Source organism: Pieris brassicae, chromosome 1 (genome assembly GCF_905147105.1).
Source record: "Pieris brassicae chromosome 1, ilPieBrab1.1, whole genome shotgun sequence".
Lineage (NCBI taxonomy): Eukaryota > Metazoa > Arthropoda > Insecta > Lepidoptera > Pieridae > Pieris > Pieris brassicae.
This window is the reverse complement of record NC_059665.1, coordinates 4,286,243-4,304,797: the sequence shown is the minus strand read 5'-3', so window position 1 is coordinate 4,304,797 and position 18,555 is coordinate 4,286,243. Positions and strand designations below refer to the sequence as shown.

Below are 18,555 nucleotides of genomic sequence, written 5' to 3'. Positions count from 1 at the left end.
ATTGTATACGATTTATATCTCAGTATCTTATAAAAATATGAATTGTAAATTTCCATGAGTCTTTCTTCTGCCACGTCATATTTGACACCCTTTTGACACAATTAGCACCACGGTCAAATACATTATTTGAATAATGTATATTGTATATATACAATATTCTGAGCACAATCTTGGCGTGCGAAAGAAAGGAGCTTTTTCGGAATTCACTTACACGACAAACATAAAAGTGAATATATTCATCAGGCCACGTAGCCCGTTATACAGATGACAGATGGTCTAAAACAGTAACCGAATGGACTGGTCCAAAAGGAAAAGGAACAAAGGAAGACCAATGTCGAGAGGGTACCTGGAAGGAATTGGGTGACGATGACACAAAATAAATTAGGGTGGAAAAAGTTGGAAGAGGCCTGCTCCCGAATTTGTATTTATATATATTTTTGTTAAATGTATGTCAATAAAATGTGGATAAATAAAGGCTTATCATTTTTCTATATTATGTATACATTATTTAATACAACATCAATTCAAATAAAAATAAGAAACTTATTCTTAAACATTTTAATTTTTTATGAAACAAAAATAAAGAAACACTATTTTCCTTCGACTCCGAAACATAGGCGATTATCACGCCCTTAAAAAGCCTTAGCTGAAAATTGCACGTGGCTTATGTTAACAATATCACATGGTAATTAACGCTTTCTTATAAGTATGTGTGAAAATACTACAAAACCTTAGAGGTGACAGGTGTGAATGAACCCTATGTGTTAATTTTACAAGTAGGCAATTTAATTAATATTAGTTTGTCTACCTCAAACCAAAACAAGTAACACGCCATAGGCTAATTACGTATGTATTTCTTTCAATCTGTATAAATGGAGGTTGTATTATAGAATATTGTATTAATATTGTATTTGATAATACTATGAATGACTCTATGGTGGCGAGTACGTCAGAAAATTAAGAATAAACTCCAGTTTTTTGTAAATGTAAGACAAATGGATAGAGCCTTATCACTACACACAGAGTCGATTGGCATTGTTATGTTATGTTTTAAATAAAATAAATGAGTCTGTGCTAAACAGAAATATATCGATATTTTAAATTCAAACCTAATGGAAAGCAATGTTTTTATTTTATCATGCGTGTTCGATCTTGAGTTCCTTCACCTGATGCGGAAGAGATTTCATATTATTTATAATCTTTCACTAAACGACAAATGCAATTCAACGAATCGTGAATTGTTGCATAATCCTTTTGAGAACAAGGATCTGCTGCTTTCGAACTGCGTTAAGAAACGCTCAGTTGTGGAACGATTTTCGATGATTTTTTATTTATAATAGGGGACGCCCAAACACACAGTCATCGCAGCTTATAGACACCCATATTTAGTGGGTGCGTTGCCGGCCTTTGAGGGAGGAGTACACTCTAACTTTAAATAGTTGGAGGTCGCATTACTCAGGAAAGACCCCCACCGGGAGTGGATGAGTTCGCTAGATCGCAAACGAAAATGCCATCAAGATGATGTTGATAAAATTTTGAATTGATAAGGCTAGTAATACGAGACGGCCCTCCCGTCTCGTATTACTAGCCGTATCAATTCAAATATTTGTTAAGAACACTCACTGTAGTACCCTTGATGGAAAAGACGTAATGTATCTGCGAAGAGAGAAGACAAACGGGACAATTCGACAAGCCCTTCGCTGATTGTTTTTTTTTGCATTAAGCAGAAGGTCATTTATACTAAACCAATAGATAATCGAAAAGAGTTATAGTTTATTGCATTGTTTTTGTGCATTGTAAGCGGCGGCCCGGAGTGAAATACCGTCTGACTTTGCTGAGCACTCGAAGCTTTTAAAGGCTAAGTTAGTATTCCCTTCCAAATGACCGTTACCTCAACTGCAGAACTGAAATGAACATCATTCTCGACGAAAGCAAAACGCAGAAAGAAATCATTAACGTCAAAGGGTGTTTGCGGTAAACGCGCAGGCTTATGTCCCTTTTTTTACCTTTGGGTAAAATTTGAGCTCGACGCAAACAGGACAGCCTTCAAGTTCGCCCTTATCCTTCGTGGTAGCAGCGGAGCCTGCAAGTCGTCCTCCTTGTGCAATGCTAGAATGAAGAAATTCCCTTGGACAGCTTTGGCAAGATTTCAAGACGAAACTCTGATATATAGTAGTATAATTATATTTATTCGAATGCTATGGTAATAATAGATTCTAGATTTATATAACCGAATTAAAAAACTACTTACCGGAATTTGCTAATAGTGAAAATAAATTCCTAGTTTAACGTTATTAATTTCATTGATTTTTCTATAATTTTGTAAAATTTTCTTATCAATAGGGCAGTCTCGACAGGTAGGCCTTGTACTAACCTACCAGAATGTAAATACGTACAGAATGTACTAAATGCGGGTAACCGACGAGCATACTTGATATGTCATCAAATTGGATGAGTCGAGAGAACTATGTCAAGAGACGAATGACAATTTTTTAAATTTATTATTGGAGTTTGAATAAGATATATATATCATTATAATTTGATTTGATATATAGATATATATATATATATATATATATATATATTAAGCACAACAAATTGTGTAATAATTTCTTTAAATCTCTTCGATAAAAGCTTTGATATAAATAATTTTAAACTATTCGTTATTTTTTACAAACAACGCCGTAGTATGTAGAAACGTCATGTTCCATAATGGTTTATTATGCTATGCCGCAATTATAAATAAAATATTATTCAATTAAAACATCAAGTGATTAACACCACAATAATTTATATATTCAATAACAAATGCAATAAAAATCACAATTACGATCAATAATATTATCTACAGATGTACATTAGATCAATAAAGGTTACATACATAAAATAAGGAAAAACAAATTAAGATGATACAACACAAGGATATTCCTATATAAAATAATTTTTATTAGCAGCCATCAAAAACCAGTGGCAGCAAACCCGAACAAATAAAATTCACGCAACAAGCGAATTACTTACAAATTCAAATTTTTTTTCGTAACGACTGCTTATGTTCATTTGCTTTTAGTTTTTCATAACTTTAAATTATCTTTATCTTTCGCATATAAATGTCTTGTAAAACGTATAAAATTGCGCCTAAAAACTAAGTGTATTATTCCAAAATGTCCCGTTATGCCATTTAAATTTGTGACACATTCTCATTTTGCATTCATTAATTTGTTCAGCTTTAATTAAGTTCAGGGAACGGTTATTTAATTTGCCGATGATACATATAATATTATTTATTATCAATAAATTTTGTCTATAATCACTCATTAAATGTTTGGTCTGTGTGAAAGTAACGTTATTAATATATAGACTTAAGTTTACTACGATCGTATGTATCCTTACAATTTAAAAAGGAGTTTTTTCGTGATAAACGCAAAATTTACTGATTTTGTACTGATTTTTGTACCAATAGATAGTGTAATTCCTAAGTGTATAATTTTTTTTGTTAATTGTCTTCAATAACTATTATTATTAAAGTTGCACGACACTCAAAATCCCGTAGCCGAAGTTGCGGTCGAAAGCTAGTAAAACAATAAATTTAAAAATTAAATATCATATCGCCTCGGTAATCATTTTAAATCAACCAAGATGGTAATTTTTAACTACTCCGATGGGATGTCCCATAAAAATGTCATTTTGTAAAAACGGCCAGTACTTGAAGATCTCTGATTGCAACATGAAAACGCGTCCATATTTATTTTTTATTGATCGACATTTAGCTCAAAACGAGTCTATAAGCTGCACTGGGAGGCAGCCTCGGGATTATCTTTTGTATTAAAATCATCGCGGAGTGATATGAGTGAACATTTTGATTAATTCACTAAAAGGTTTCATATTTCATGTAAGTTAACTTTGTGATTACATTACGATACAATCAATACTTATATTATCTGATTAGGTATAGATATAATTTGATATATGTGTAACATTAAATTACAAATTAATATTCCGCATTGAATGATCAGATAAAAAGACTGCTTCAATAAAATTCAATGTAAAGAAATAGACTTTGGCTTCGGGCCGGAAATCATAAATATTTGAAAAAAATAAGCTTTTATTTATCCTCAAAAATAGTGCTTACCTACCATGACTCGTTAATTCGTTCATAATAATTTCGTTTGTGTTGCGTTATTTATACGAATGAATTCTATTTGATGACAAAGCATTAATTACTTAAAATATAATGTGAATTAATTAAACAAAATCATTTAATTACTATGCGATGCCTTACTGTACCTTACTTACAAATATAAGGAAAATTACACGATCACTAATCAAAGCTTACGGTGAATTTGTCGGTGGCCCAATTTTGGTCCAGTCAAAATGCAAATCCATGACTCATATAGCTTTTGAGATTTAGTCCACTTTATCAACCTTAAAACAGTAATTATTGCAAATTTTTACTTCCTGAGGAAATAAAAAATATATTTTATTGTTATTAAAATATTCGATAATATTGTTGCTATACTCATTCTTCCAAGATGTAATTGACAATTTAATTACTTTGTTTATTTAAAAAAGGTATTCTTATGGGTATTACATTAAAACCTTATATCTAGATCTTATAACAAACAAAGTTTTACTAACTTACAGAATTCGTACAAACTATAAATATGTAGTTTAAAAAACGAGAACTATAAATGATAAATTATATAAAAGTTGTGTAGTTCTGATAATATATGAATAATATATATTGTACCCAAGGTGTCATATTACTGTACTGTGTTGTGATAGTTTTTAAAATTCGATGACTTTTCGTGTGAGGTAAAATAATAATCAGTATCATCTTAAAAAGCTTAGTAAGCTAAGATATAGTTACTCGAGTTAAGTGATTTCATTGTATCATAATAACTAAAAATTACTTAGGTAACACTTGATTTGATAACACGCTTCATATTTAGTTAGGACAGGTGTCTAAGTATTGTATGCAAAATATAAATACGTAAACAATACCGTTTATATGCGAGTATTTACATTTTAATGCTGACTCACTGCTCAACCTCGCGTTTGACAGCATTCACTTTCATCTGTCAATTATTCAATACTTTTTGTCCTGACAAAAAGAAAGTTATTCTAAGAAAGCTCTTAAAGTGAAAGAAAAATGTGGCTACTTTCAAAGTGCTTTAGTTTTAATATCTATTAGTGGTAATGACAGTTCTTAACTGCATTAGTTTGAGAAAGTAGGCTTATACTGTGAAGCAAAATATTGATTCCCTTGAAACAAATATATCATTTGTTTTTTCTCACTTTCCTTCCTGTGTTATTTATTCACTGTTTATGTATCTATTCCCACAGTTATAAGATATATATGCTTTAATTTAAAATTCACAAAAAAAAAACATTAATTCGACCACCCAAGATTGGATACTTCACAAGCACAAAGTTGTTGAAATATATAGATACGTCAGTAAAGAGGAAAATTTTCTGATCAAAACAATCTTAGCATAACTATTTTAGTTTTTGGAACCCATTCTACTTTATAGCTTTTAAATTATGTTTAAGCAAGGACACACTAAACCATTAAAACGGCCCAAAAAAGACGAGGAAAATTTCTAAAAAAACAATCACATTAATATAAAATGGTTTACTCCCGAATTTCTTAATAATATTTATCTTTACAAGCAAACTATTCTCGTTTTCTGAGAACTTAGCATTGAATTTTAATGATATGTCCAATTTAATAGATCCTCATCAATCGTTCTTCACATTTTGATAAGATTTATAAATAAAGGCATTTGTTAACCTCGATTTTGAGACAGAGTGGCGACAGACCAGGTGAGTTTTATTTATTCGCAAAAAAAATAAACAAATTTATTTTTTTATTATATGCTACTACACATTTTATACTATTGCACATATTTCTGTATAGTGTTTAATTATTAAATGACCTCAGATAAAACAATATATATACCCATTTTAACAACAACTTCGTTTTACGCAAAAAGAAAAAACACAAATTCCCACTGAAGAGGATTAAACTGAAGAGGTTTTTTTGAATAAAAATATATAAAACAAGAAAAATTTAAATACTCATTATAATAAATAATCATGTACACACAAAGTGCTGATCACTAAGTGGCTTATGTTTATGCGCAAATAATTCCTGAGATAAGTCGTTGTTAGTTTGACCTAGATGCCTTAACGAGTAAAATGAGTTGTGCCTTCCGCGTACACTTAGCACTTCAGAACACGATTTCTGATAAAATCATTCCTAAGAAATCCTCTATGCGTGATATTTCAAGGAGTGTGTTTGCATTATAATGTTAACAGTGTACACACACCTTTCAGATGGGGCTATTGTTATTATCACTTTAATATAGGGTTAACATTAATATCCCATACTTACTGCTCCTGCCTCAGTCAGTCAATGAAATTGTTTCGAATACTTTAGAAACTAAGTAACTGGACTAGATAGAATTATGTCTGCGCAAGGGACGAGAACCTTTCAGGGCTGTTTTGAAGAATCCAGTTACGAGAATTCTGCTTTCAATATCATAATTGGTATGAGACGTATGTATTTTTATTAGATCTAAGCTATCACGACAGTTTATATGTTAAAAAATCTGGGCATTGAACAATTGTTCGGAAGTTTTAATTTTTTTTCGGTATTAGTGGGTATAACACTCACAATATGTATAGTACACGAAACTTCACAAAAAGTACCCTAAAGTACAGTTAGAAAAGGAATATAAAGTAAAAATAGATAAATTGGTTATAATATATCGAAGCTAAAGTTAAAATTTAAAAACACATATTGCCGTCTTAAATCACCAATAAACAAAATGTATAATGTATGTATAATGGCTCCGAAAATATTCACCTTTTCAAAAATGTTTCGTACATGTTTACCATAATAAACGTTTTCAATGTATCATTGAACACGTAATTTAAGTGGCAATTGTTGTTAATTTCAGGTCACTAAGACTCATTTAGGAACGTTTTGCACACATTTACATTTGAGGGAAACACTTAAATTATATTTTCTCTTTAAATGTCTTGTATATTACCTGTGTTCATACATAAATTATGTTCTTGATGAATTAATTTCGCTATCAAATCTATTTTGAGTTTCGTATGCAGATTATGGAGGAAAGTTGTTTGGAAACTCGTTATTAAAGCACATTTTCTAGAAATCTAGGGTCAAAAGTTCGTTAATGTTCTGTGACATTTCGACGTTTGAAAAAATGCAAACAAGTATGGCAAAAGAAATCTTAACGATATTGATATTTAATGTTAGCAGGATGTTCTCGGTGTGTCTTAAGCAAATACGGGGACTGTGAATACAAATATTATCTAACTACTCTGATGTATTATGGCCGTCAGAGAATACGTATTACTAAGGTTTTTTTTTTAAATTAAGCACCTTTTTCACTCGTTTTGTGAGAACTCTTTTACAAAACGAAATAATATTTTTATATTTTTATAAAATACACTGTATAAACGCCATATGTAATTAGAAATATTTAGTGGTACCGGTAATTCAGATTTTTTTATTGTAAAAGTGCAGGAAATAACTTTAACTAAAAGCGCACCCAGATCTTTTTTTCCCATGGACTTCTAATAAACCTCTTTAAAAACCGTCCAGTTTGAGTTACCGACTGCCAAAACTTGTATCTTCTATTGGGTACCTCACTATTTATGCCCGGTTTTTATGCAGATCCTAATTCCTGCGAGTCGTCGGTTTTCCAAAAGATCAGCTGTCAAACACAAAATATATACTATAGACTTATATATTGGATATGAATACGGCGTATATATAAGTTAATTAATTATGTAATTCATCAATTAGGCAACCATAATGTTCCTTATTGTATTAAGTGTTTAAAAAGAAAATAAGTGAATTAAGGTCATGTTTTCTTAACAATTAATTCAAAACCTTCAATTATTTTTCTTATAAATCGTAAATAATGAAATAATTCATCAGGTCCTTCTATCATACGCCTTGAACACTCGATTCTACCTGTTCTGACATTGAAACATATCGACAATCGAATGAACACAAAGGAGTACAGAAATCTATACAAAATAAATAAATATGTACATATATTTAAATTGAGTTTGACCGGTTGCTATACCTGAATGATGTTAAAAAATACAAGTTTCCCTTCTAAGTAAAACTAAAGCACAATACACTATACAGTCATTATAATGCTGTACTGAGGACCTTAGGATTGTTTCTTTAACAATAGAAAATACGATAAGTATGATTTGGTTGTCGAAGTTCGATAGCTATTTTAATTGGGTAGTTATACATTTTGGTTTTATTCATCATTAGTAGAACCTTATCATTCTACTGTCTTCGAGGCATACTATATTACGTGCATGGTGGATAATACCGGCGAAACAATAACCGTTACGGATTATTTGTTTCAGTAATTGACCCGAATTGATTTTTTTATTAAAAGAAAAGAAATAAAATACATAAAATTATGTGACGGTGGAACATAAACTGGTCAATTTTTTCCCGTCCACCGTGTACCGTTCCGATTTACTGTGTTTTGCTACCTAGCTGTTTAGCAGACAAACATAATTCATTGACAATGCGCTACGCATTGCCACAAAAAATCTAAATCTAAAGATTAACACTTAGCTTTATAAAGTATCTAAGAAACAGACGCCCGTGTCCCATGCCCCATCAAGGATATTAAACATTATCATTTTTATAATAAAGACTATTCTAAAGTCGGGGCTGAACGCTAGTCTACTTAAAATGGAGGATGCAATTCGTGCGACGCATTGTCTACCAGGCGAGCTCTCAATGTTATTGTTACATTCAACTTATGTGATTATATCAAGTCATGTTTATTTTTAATTGCAATTTATTTTGATGTTAATTTTATATTTATACCGAATCTGGTGATTTTGTTTTGCATGTGCTTCCTATTAAAGTTTTTTGTTATAGTAATAAAACATTTTATTTCTGTTCCATTCTGAAAATGCTTAACAATTACTTTTTTTATATCTATCTAGTGGAAATAAGTTTTAGCCATATCACCACTGAGATTACCAAGATATTGTGTGACTCAAATCGCTCCCGCTTCAGGCACTGCGGTACTCAGAGGTATCAACGAACTTTATAAACGTTATGGAAAACTTCCTTTTAAAATTGGGCCTTAATATAATACATATAATATCACATTGGTGTGCATTTTTACTGAAAGTGTGTCAATCCATTAACCAGGGTAGCAACTAACTTGTAAGTACTCTGAGCTGATTCTTGATTAAGTGCATAATAATTCTAGTGTACGCCCCAACATCATTTTTCTCTAATATGAAAATTAACACTATTAGCAGATAAAATATATTTAATGAAGTAGAATTAATAGCTAATGGGTCATTTAAAAACGCCCGAAGATCATTTAAATAAAGGTCAAGTTTATGGACTTTCCAGATAAGCAGACCTCATGTGCTGAAGGTAAATATTTGAAGAACTCGGAGAATGTAATTAAGCCGATCTTTAACATTATAATTCAGAATGATTTTAAATGTTATGACTGTCGGTGGCCTCGGAAATGATGATCACATATGGCTAATGTCACTCATGTACTGCATATATCACTTCGTGTATATATTTAAAATAATATACTGCAATAAGGAATAATTTTTATGGCACCAGCCTTCGTTCTGATATTGTAAACGAAAAAGCGAGTTAAAATAATATCTAAACAGATGATTAATAATCCCCTGACAACGTTTTAGCACCATCATCAGAGTAGCTCAAAAACTCAATTTTATTTTTGATCTAACTAACTTACCTACTATTCGTAGAACATATTTGAAAAGTCTGCATAAACGATGTCAATCACATTAATTTTCAACCAAAAACGCATCAATCGGTTTGCTTAGGTGCTATTATTACATATATTAATATTGCTAATATTTTAAGACCCGTGTTGTTGGAGATTGAGATCATTGGTTTTAAACAAATTTTACGCAACACGTATCGCACATGTTTGACGAAACGTGAGGAGCAATTTCACGGCATATTAGCTCGGCTAACATTTTATGTATTTTATGACAATTAACTTCTAATTAAAATAAAACACAATCAAAAAAAAGTTATAAATATCAAGATATTAATTTCATTATATCTTTAAAGGGTACAAAATAAACTGCAACGATAAACGAAATTGAAATGGACTCGAATTTCCTTACCTATTTTGTGAATAATATTAATATGTAAATGATTGAAATACAAGTAAAAACTCAGGTCAGGTGGTAAACCGGATCGGTTGGCTACAGACAAGATGTCTCTGTGTCGCTTAAGCGCGTAATTGAGCATTTTTTTGTTTTTTACAATATTGCCTTTTGATTCATCAATTTTTACAGTCGATTCTGTAATTATACAATATTCAGTAGATCATTACTAATTTTACTACGATTTTGGTAATGATTCAAACCGTAACTTTTAGTATACGTGAAGAATCCCGGAAATTATAAAATGCTCTGTTTTGAAAACGAAGTTCATTCAGTATTAAGTCTCACAGTTTCATCTTGCATGCAGTACAAACTAAATTCTTGTAAGAATTCCGCTTACTCATTTTAAGATTACTTCAAATGAATCAGGAATCTGATACTTTCCGTTACCGATTTTATTGAATGCAATGTTACAATATAAAACATTTATTTTATTTGAAATATGTTTGTATTAATTACCAAAGCACGACAAGGTGAACTAAAACATGTATTTTATCGGAATCTCTTTTTATTTTAGGTTTCACATCCTCATCATCATCACATATTATCCAAGGAGATATTTTGTTGACTCACAATACAACGAATGTGCCGAACCATAAAACGAGGTAGCTTTTGACACAGTAAGGTTGAGCGCATATTATTCTTTCCTTGTTTTTAGGTGCCTATAATTTCGTCTAAAGACCACTTCCGTTCCGACCAATATCTGTCAACATATTTCCACCTTTGGCTCGGACACATCACAAGAACTCGATTTCATTGACAGCGAGCGGGTTCAAGATAATGACTTTTAAATTATTACTGGAGACAAAAAGCGGTCCGTCGACGAACGTTTAACCTTTCTTCGCATAGCTGAAGACACAGCGCAATCGCTATTCGAAGTTACTATACTTGTGTAAGAACTTAAGAAAATAGGAAATTAAGGAAGCGCATTTTGATATTGATGCTATGTATTAATAGTAAACAGTGGTGTAGGTGCTTATTAATGCTGCGGCTGGAGCCCGGACTCGGACGATACGACGGCGTCTCAGCGTCTCCATGGTAACACCGCACGGCTACATAAGCGAGCGCGCACTAGACACACACACAGATTGTCTAAAACCGGAGAGCGCGCGGCACGCTGTGCAGCGGATCACCGAATAGTCTAGTTTGACGTTTCGTAAATATAAGTGAAACACTTTTGTTACGAATCTCAACAAAATCGTGAAGTAAAGTTTTGTGTTGTGAATAGACAATTTTTGATATGATTACCCTAGTGTTGTTTGTTGTGGGAAGCCTAGCGGCAACAGAGGCGTGTGGTGCTGGGAAACAGATGCTGAGTAAGTTATTTAACCTTATATAAATTTTGCTTAGCAATAAATTATTACCAATTGTATTGTATAATAACTTTTATTTATTTAAAATATTTTTTCCCGCATGACGGAGTAATTATATTAAATATTTAAGCAACTTACATCATACTTCTCTCAAGTACGAATTAATTCATTCACATAAATTGTACAAATTTTATTCAGTTGTTTCAAGGTTTGTTGCTAAGATATTAGACAGCGAGTGCTTTATTGAATTAACACAGTAAATTAATAACATAATATTAAACATGAAATAAAGATATCAAAAGGACAATTTACAGTCGGGGGTGTCATAAATTTTATCGTCGCCACCCAGTCTAGATTCCGCAAACGAATTTTACCTAAAGTGACGTTTCTATTTGCATACTTGTATGGATCGAGATCGTAAAATTTAATGGACGCTGACACCTGTGTTATACGCACTAGTCCAACTAATCCGTAGGATTATTATAACAATTTGTGAACTATATATTAAATTTGTATATTTTTACCGGCAAGTTTCTGATGATTATTGTTTTATTAGGAACTGGAGGGCTGACAGCCTATGAAAAACAAGCGATTGTAGACGCTCATAATCGTCTCCGGCAGTCAGTAGCTCTAGGACAAGTATCAAGCCAACCACCAGCAGCTAATATGATGGAAATGGTCAGTATGCTATCCCATTTTATTTCATCTTTATGCCTCATTAAAGGCGCAATTAACTGTAATTTTCAATGACTCCTTTTATGGGCCGATGGCCACACAGTATTATTAACGTATATAATTGCCTTTTTACCGACCGAAATGTCAAAAGCAGGAAGAGCAACTTACTGATTCATCGCTTTATGCCTACTTCATGCTTTTATTACTAGATAAATATTATTAAGAGCTTTAAGCCAAAATTCTGATACTAGTTTACATTATCTAAGCACGTGGGACATACATAGTTAAATTTTTTTAAACATATTCTCACGTTATTTAACATAGAAGAAAACAGGCTATCTTGAGAGTTTACATGTTAAATAAAAAGGTATTTCTGATGGTCTTTAAATTCGTAATTGAGACGAATGATCTTAGGTATTATTATACAAGATATTAAATGGCATGATAAAGGAAAAATATGAATTAAGTGAATGTCACAAAACAGACAGTTAACGTCTGTATATAAATCGATAAAGGCTAATGATTTCTGTAAAAGGTAATAACGTTAAATTTATTCATAATGGGAGATGAAATGGACTTATCAGGTAGGAATTTCATCTAACTCACGTGGAGAGCATGTGACTTAAATAAGATTTAAATTGATACGATATTATCACGCTCGTTTTTAAACAAGTCAATAAGTACGATAACCGTAAAAAAATGTTATTTTCGGCAACCGTTAACGGTATCAGCAATAAAATGTTTTGTAATTCAATAAACCCAATATCAATACGGGTTTATATAGACTGATTATGTATTTACTGCAAAAATGTATTTATCTAATAAATTAAAGACATAAATGAAAAATAAAATCTTGCCAAACAAATGGCCTAGTGGCTCACTAAATCAATGTTTTCATGTTTTGAAATTATTGAGTTCAAAAGCCCACGTTCAAGACATTGACCTCGGTAAAGTTCACTGCACATGGCAATAAATTTCACATTCATTTCAAATACTTGTATTCGACGATGCAGTTAAACGACTGTTTAACGGTAGAATATGCATTACAGGTATGGGATGAAGAGTTAGCCGCAACGGCACAACGTTGGTCTGACCAATGCACTCCCGCACATGATCGAGCGGCGCAACGTGATGTCGGCAGGTTTCCTGTGGGGCAAAATCTTGCAGCCACGTGGACCACTCGCCCACCAAGTGACTCTTCTGACTCAGAACCAGACTTCATGAAACAGATTAATGCGTGGTTTGATGAAGTCAGGATTTACGGTTTCAAGCCAATCAGTGGTGGACACGGCACTGGACATTACTCTCAGGTAGTTGCCAAATTTGACTATGAATGTCTATGACAATGAATAATATTAAAAAAACACATAACGCCCGACTGATGGCTTAACTTAAGAGGTTATTTATTATTACAGTTGGTATGGGGCGAGACATCTCATGTTGGATGTGGATACACATTCTATTATGACCCAACCCGCGGATACACCAAGCTGTATGTCTGTAACTACGGCCCAGGTGGCAATGTCATTGGCTCGAACCCCTACGAAAAAGGACGTCCATCTTGCAGCGCATTTGGACTTTCAGAATCGAGAAAATACTCTGGCTTATGCTGTAAGTATATATTCAACTTCTTATATAACAATCATAAAATTGTCAATCCTCCTAACAGATTCAGTTTCAAGGCTCATCACATTTTACGATTCATTTCACCAACTCATGGATGTGTTATTGTAATTGTGGCAGCCTATTTAATTAATTTTATTGTTGCAGCGGCCACTTACACGAGCACATCGAGCTACCAAGTTGACAATAACAACGGCTACATCTCGAATGTCATCCCCGACAGCACTGGTGATTCTCCAGCCTTCAACTACCACTTCTATAACCAATACAACAACGAATACCAGTACTATCAACAGCCACAGACCTACTACAAACCCGAGGCTACCACCTTCAGGCCTCTGATCAGCATCTTCAAGACGGCTTCAAATTTATTCGTTAAACCCAAAGCTCTTCGGGTTGGAACCGTCTACCTATAACGCTTTCAACCAGTGGCATCATTTTCATAACAGTATTTTAAATAATTGTGACAGTTGTGTTACTCGACTGATTTATTCGAAGCTTAATACGCTATCGGAACTTTGTAGATAACTTTATTCCTTGGTTTTACAAGGAGCTTAGGACTTTGCTAATAAACTTTAATTCACCTTGTGTAGGTTGAAGGTCTAATAGGTTTATACTATAATTACTTTGCTGTCGTGTATGACCTTCTAGTATTAGATAAGAATTAAAATATGATGTTGTTATTTAGAGTATTTATAATTTATTGTAATAAATTTTCAAATAATAATTTATTTTTTATTTATAAGAATAAAGATTATTTTTGTCTGATTTCGCTGTCATTTCTACAACTCCCGAATACATTTCTGTAAATTGTAATAAAGAATGTTTCCAAATCTAGTACATAATACACTAAATATATTTTTTAATTAATTAAAATATTTATATTATTTCGTCAGAGATATATATTCGTAGAAAAACCTTTTTTTTACTTCTATTTCATAAAACTTGTGTGTAACTTTCGAAAACTCATAAACATAATTTCACATTAACCTTTGATGAAAATTACAAAGGAAACCCAAATAATTGTAAATAAGACCAAACCATTTTAATACTAAACAAAAACTTAAAGCTTGTTAAATAATCTACCGATCTCAATGTACATAAATTTTATGATCAGATAAATACGTTATAACATAGTTTATATTTTAAAATATTGATGTTTGTATTTTGGAAGTCCAATGCAAATTGTATGTATTTCGGTATCAGTCTTTAGGGCTTGTAGATTCAAAGCCTTCAAGAACCCGGAGGATTTTAGGGGCGTGCTGATTTGTTTGTTGTGGTTATATGTCGTTATCCCTCTGAACACAAAGGCCGGCGTAATCCTTTAGCTAGGGTGCCGACGAGCATTTAAGTAAATGATTTGCTCGTATTTATTTTGATAGGAAATAATATACGGGTCAGTACGACAAAATTTTCTAAATGAATTATGGTTGTACGCTGCTGCGTTTTTAAGCTGCAAGGATTTAAATTATGTAAAAAAAATCGAAACTAAATCATTTGCTCATGTCTGCCTCTGGGGTAAATAGTCAAGGCCATTTTGTTAGTGAAGAAAATCTACGAGACATCCAGGCAATATACAGAGCATTACCACCGGAGTTTCAAAAGTAAAAGCTCTACTAAATCATTTGCTCGAAGCTGTAATTGGGTCCATTCAATTTATCAAACCATTCAAAAATCAATTGGCAGACATTTTACTTACTGACTTGGCAATTTTTTTTTACATTTTTATTGACCTGCGAAAATATATGATTAATTCCGATCCGAAAAAAAATAAATGCAAAAAAATTAAATGGCCTGCTTTGGGATATTCAGTGGCATAGGTGTCTGCCTCATTTATGTTTTTTATTGTAAGAGCACACTTTTTTTGTCGACACTTTTGCAACGCACTTAATAGAAATCGCAGCACTACGATGATGGCAGACTATTTTTCTGCGGTCGTTCGCAAGGGTTGTAAAAAAGGACACAAGTTAAAATCTTGAAAAGTCAGATAGAAGTCTATATTTCCACGTCAGATCGGTTCGCATGCAAAATTTTTTCAAGGCAATTTTTGCCGCGCACCACCGCTATGTGGAGCTGCCCACTGAAGTATTTTCGAACCAATTCGACTTAGGGTCCTTCAAGAAAAGAGCGTACAAATTCTTAAAAGGCCGGCAACGCACTCGCGAGCCCTCTGGCATTGAGAGTGTTCATGGGCGGCGGTATCACTTAACATCAGGTGAGCCTCCTGGCCGTTTGCCCCCTATTTTATAAAAAAAAAAGATAAGCACTATTAGATTGAAGCGTGTAGAATGGGTCATCAAATAATTATTTTAATAATTAATATTCATTTTGTTATAAAACAAATACAAAACTTGATATTGAACAAATATCAATGATTGAGTTTACCTTGGCTAGGAGGAGCCTTGACCTCTCATCGCAGATGACAGGTTGAGGACACGATTACGTAAATCACTGAACAAATATCGATGAAGGTGCTAAAATCAATCTTCCGACTTACGTTCAGTAATTATGTGGACAATTTACATGTTCATATTTTAAAAAAAATATTACAAATACGCGCAGAAAGCAATAGAAGAGACACATCAGCAATAGAAGAACATTTTTTTATATCCTCTAATTGTGGTTTCTATCTTCTAACACTCGGAAAACGCAACAAGATTGGCCTTTTATAACTACAACACGTCGTTATATTGAAACTTTATTGGTCCATTTCCTTATTCATAGAAAACAGATTCTATTTTACCCAAACGATACCTTTAGAGCGATATTCAGAAACTAGATTAAGTGTGTTTTTTAAATGTAAAGAATTTTTACGTACGAGAGACAGTATGCACTAATACTCGGTTCTAATTCTTACCCTTACAATGCACAGCACAGCTGACGGCTAGTAATAAAGAACATTAAGTAACATAACAGTTCGATCTACGATGATATTAGGTATTATACTCGACCTTAAGTTATGAAATAGACTCAACTTGAAATAGATAATTATAAAACAAGAAATACGTAACTTTAGCATATAACACAGCTAAGGAAATTTACGAAATATAAATAAATTTTAAAATCTTTCATTTTAACCTAGCACAGGTTTTTATCTTGACGGGTGAATGACCGCAACTTTATATTCCAAGCCTATACATTTGGAACAAGCAGAGGAATTAATATTAACCTTTTCATAAATGATTTATCCTATTTTTACTTGATGAAAGTTTAAATAAAATTTCTTTAAAGGGCGATAATTGATTACAGTATTTAAATAACTAGAAATGTCGAGCAAGGACAGCGAGAGACGAATGCTGAAAAGCGGTCGAAACTTACAATTATGGAAACACTGAAATAAATTCACATTCGTTAATGAGTATTAATGTAATAAATTACTTTGAAATTTAAGTTGTTATATTGCGTAAACCAGAGAAACCTTATTGTTGATAGTAACTTGTTCTAGGTACAAAATCCAATTTGAATTAGATAAAAGAAAATTCTTACTTTATTTTGAAATTAATTATGCACAACGTTATTATAGTTAATTTAAGACCAAAAATAAAAGTACTCTCAACATATTAAGTATCAAATGTTACCAAAAAAACGTTTAGTACCAATACGACTTATGTACATGTCATGAATGATACTATTTCGAATATAGGAATAAACACTAAACTCGGATTTACACTAAAATACATTAGTATATACCACTTTTGTCTTCTCTAAAAAAATTGACTATGTGACTCATACGAAAATACACACACAGGGTGTGTTCTTCACTGCTTTAAAAAATTCCATCGGTATAAAAACCGTATGAACATCAAACCACTGTTAATTAAAATATCTAATTATTTGAATATCCATATTTTAAAAGACTCTTAACATCATTTGTGCTTCCACGAGCCCTCCACTTGCTAATTGATAACACATTATCGTTGAAATGCCCTTATTGGGATATCTAATTTATTAAAGCTATCGGTTTGCAGGTGCTAATTAAACGCGTAGACAGTGAATAACATGATACATTAAAAGTTATGTTGTGTAATAATACAATTTAAAGGCATACTCAACTTTTACTTACCCCCAATGACAAGGTCCAATACTCCCCAAATCCCCTTAGCCTATTTAGGACACGCACATATTTTTTAGATGAAAAAACGTAACCATGATCTAGAAAGCTCTGGAAGCCCTTGAACGACTATTAATTATAATCCAGTGGCACTTCTTCTATTTCTTTGATCATTTTTATGTCATAGACAAGTAGGTGATCAACCTCACATGACTTCGATTTATGGATTCGAGATATACTGGTTTCCTACCTAAGTATAAGCTGCAAAATAATTGGTCTAGCCGGGAATCAAATAATAATGAAATATATGTACAATTAATAAATAATATGCATATGCTACACCTACTGCTTTTATTTATATATATATATATATATATATATATATATATGTGTATTATTGATGAAAAGTAAACTGAAATAAGTCGATTATTAAAAATTAAAACCGTCTAGCAGCATCAGCTTTACGGCTATTAAAAGAACTATAGACATTGGGTGCAAAAACATCGGAATATTTAATTAGGATCGGCCCCAGAACAAAATAACTTCTTCTTCTTCTTTCTGGAAGCTGCAGAGTACCAGCACCTATCCCAAATTCTGTATTAAGTAGTTTAAAGATGACATCAAAATTGAGTTTAGTGAGGCGTCATA

At 32.3% G+C, this 18,555-nt stretch overlaps 1 protein-coding gene across 1 annotated transcript; it reads left to right on the top strand.

The window, feature by feature from the left end:
• The first annotated feature begins 3,790 nt into the window (after nucleotides 1-3,790).
• Nucleotides 3,791-14,561, top strand: LOC123715248 (venom allergen 3-like). The gene is made up of 6 exons (XM_045670192.1): nucleotides 3,791-3,889; nucleotides 10,763-11,561; nucleotides 12,115-12,236; nucleotides 13,283-13,543; nucleotides 13,649-13,844; nucleotides 14,004-14,561. The coding sequence occupies exons 2-6, from the start codon at nucleotides 11,486-11,488 to the stop codon at nucleotides 14,270-14,272; spliced, it is 924 nt and encodes a 307-aa protein (XP_045526148.1). The 5' UTR covers nucleotides 3,791-3,889; nucleotides 10,763-11,485; the 3' UTR covers nucleotides 14,273-14,561.
• Nucleotides 14,562-18,555: the final 3,994 nt, after the last annotated feature.

Coding starts and splice junctions, on each gene's coding strand:
- LOC123715248 (XM_045670192.1), top strand. CDS start 11,486: ATGATTACCCTAGTGTTGTTTGTTGTGGGAAGCCTAGCGGCAACAGAG. Junction 12,237..13,282: donor CAGCTAATATGATGGAAATG/GTCAGTATGCTA, acceptor TATGCATTACAG/GTATGGGATGAAGAGTTAGC. Junction 13,544..13,648: donor GCACTGGACATTACTCTCAG/GTAGTTGCCAAA, acceptor TTATTATTACAG/TTGGTATGGGGCGAGACATC.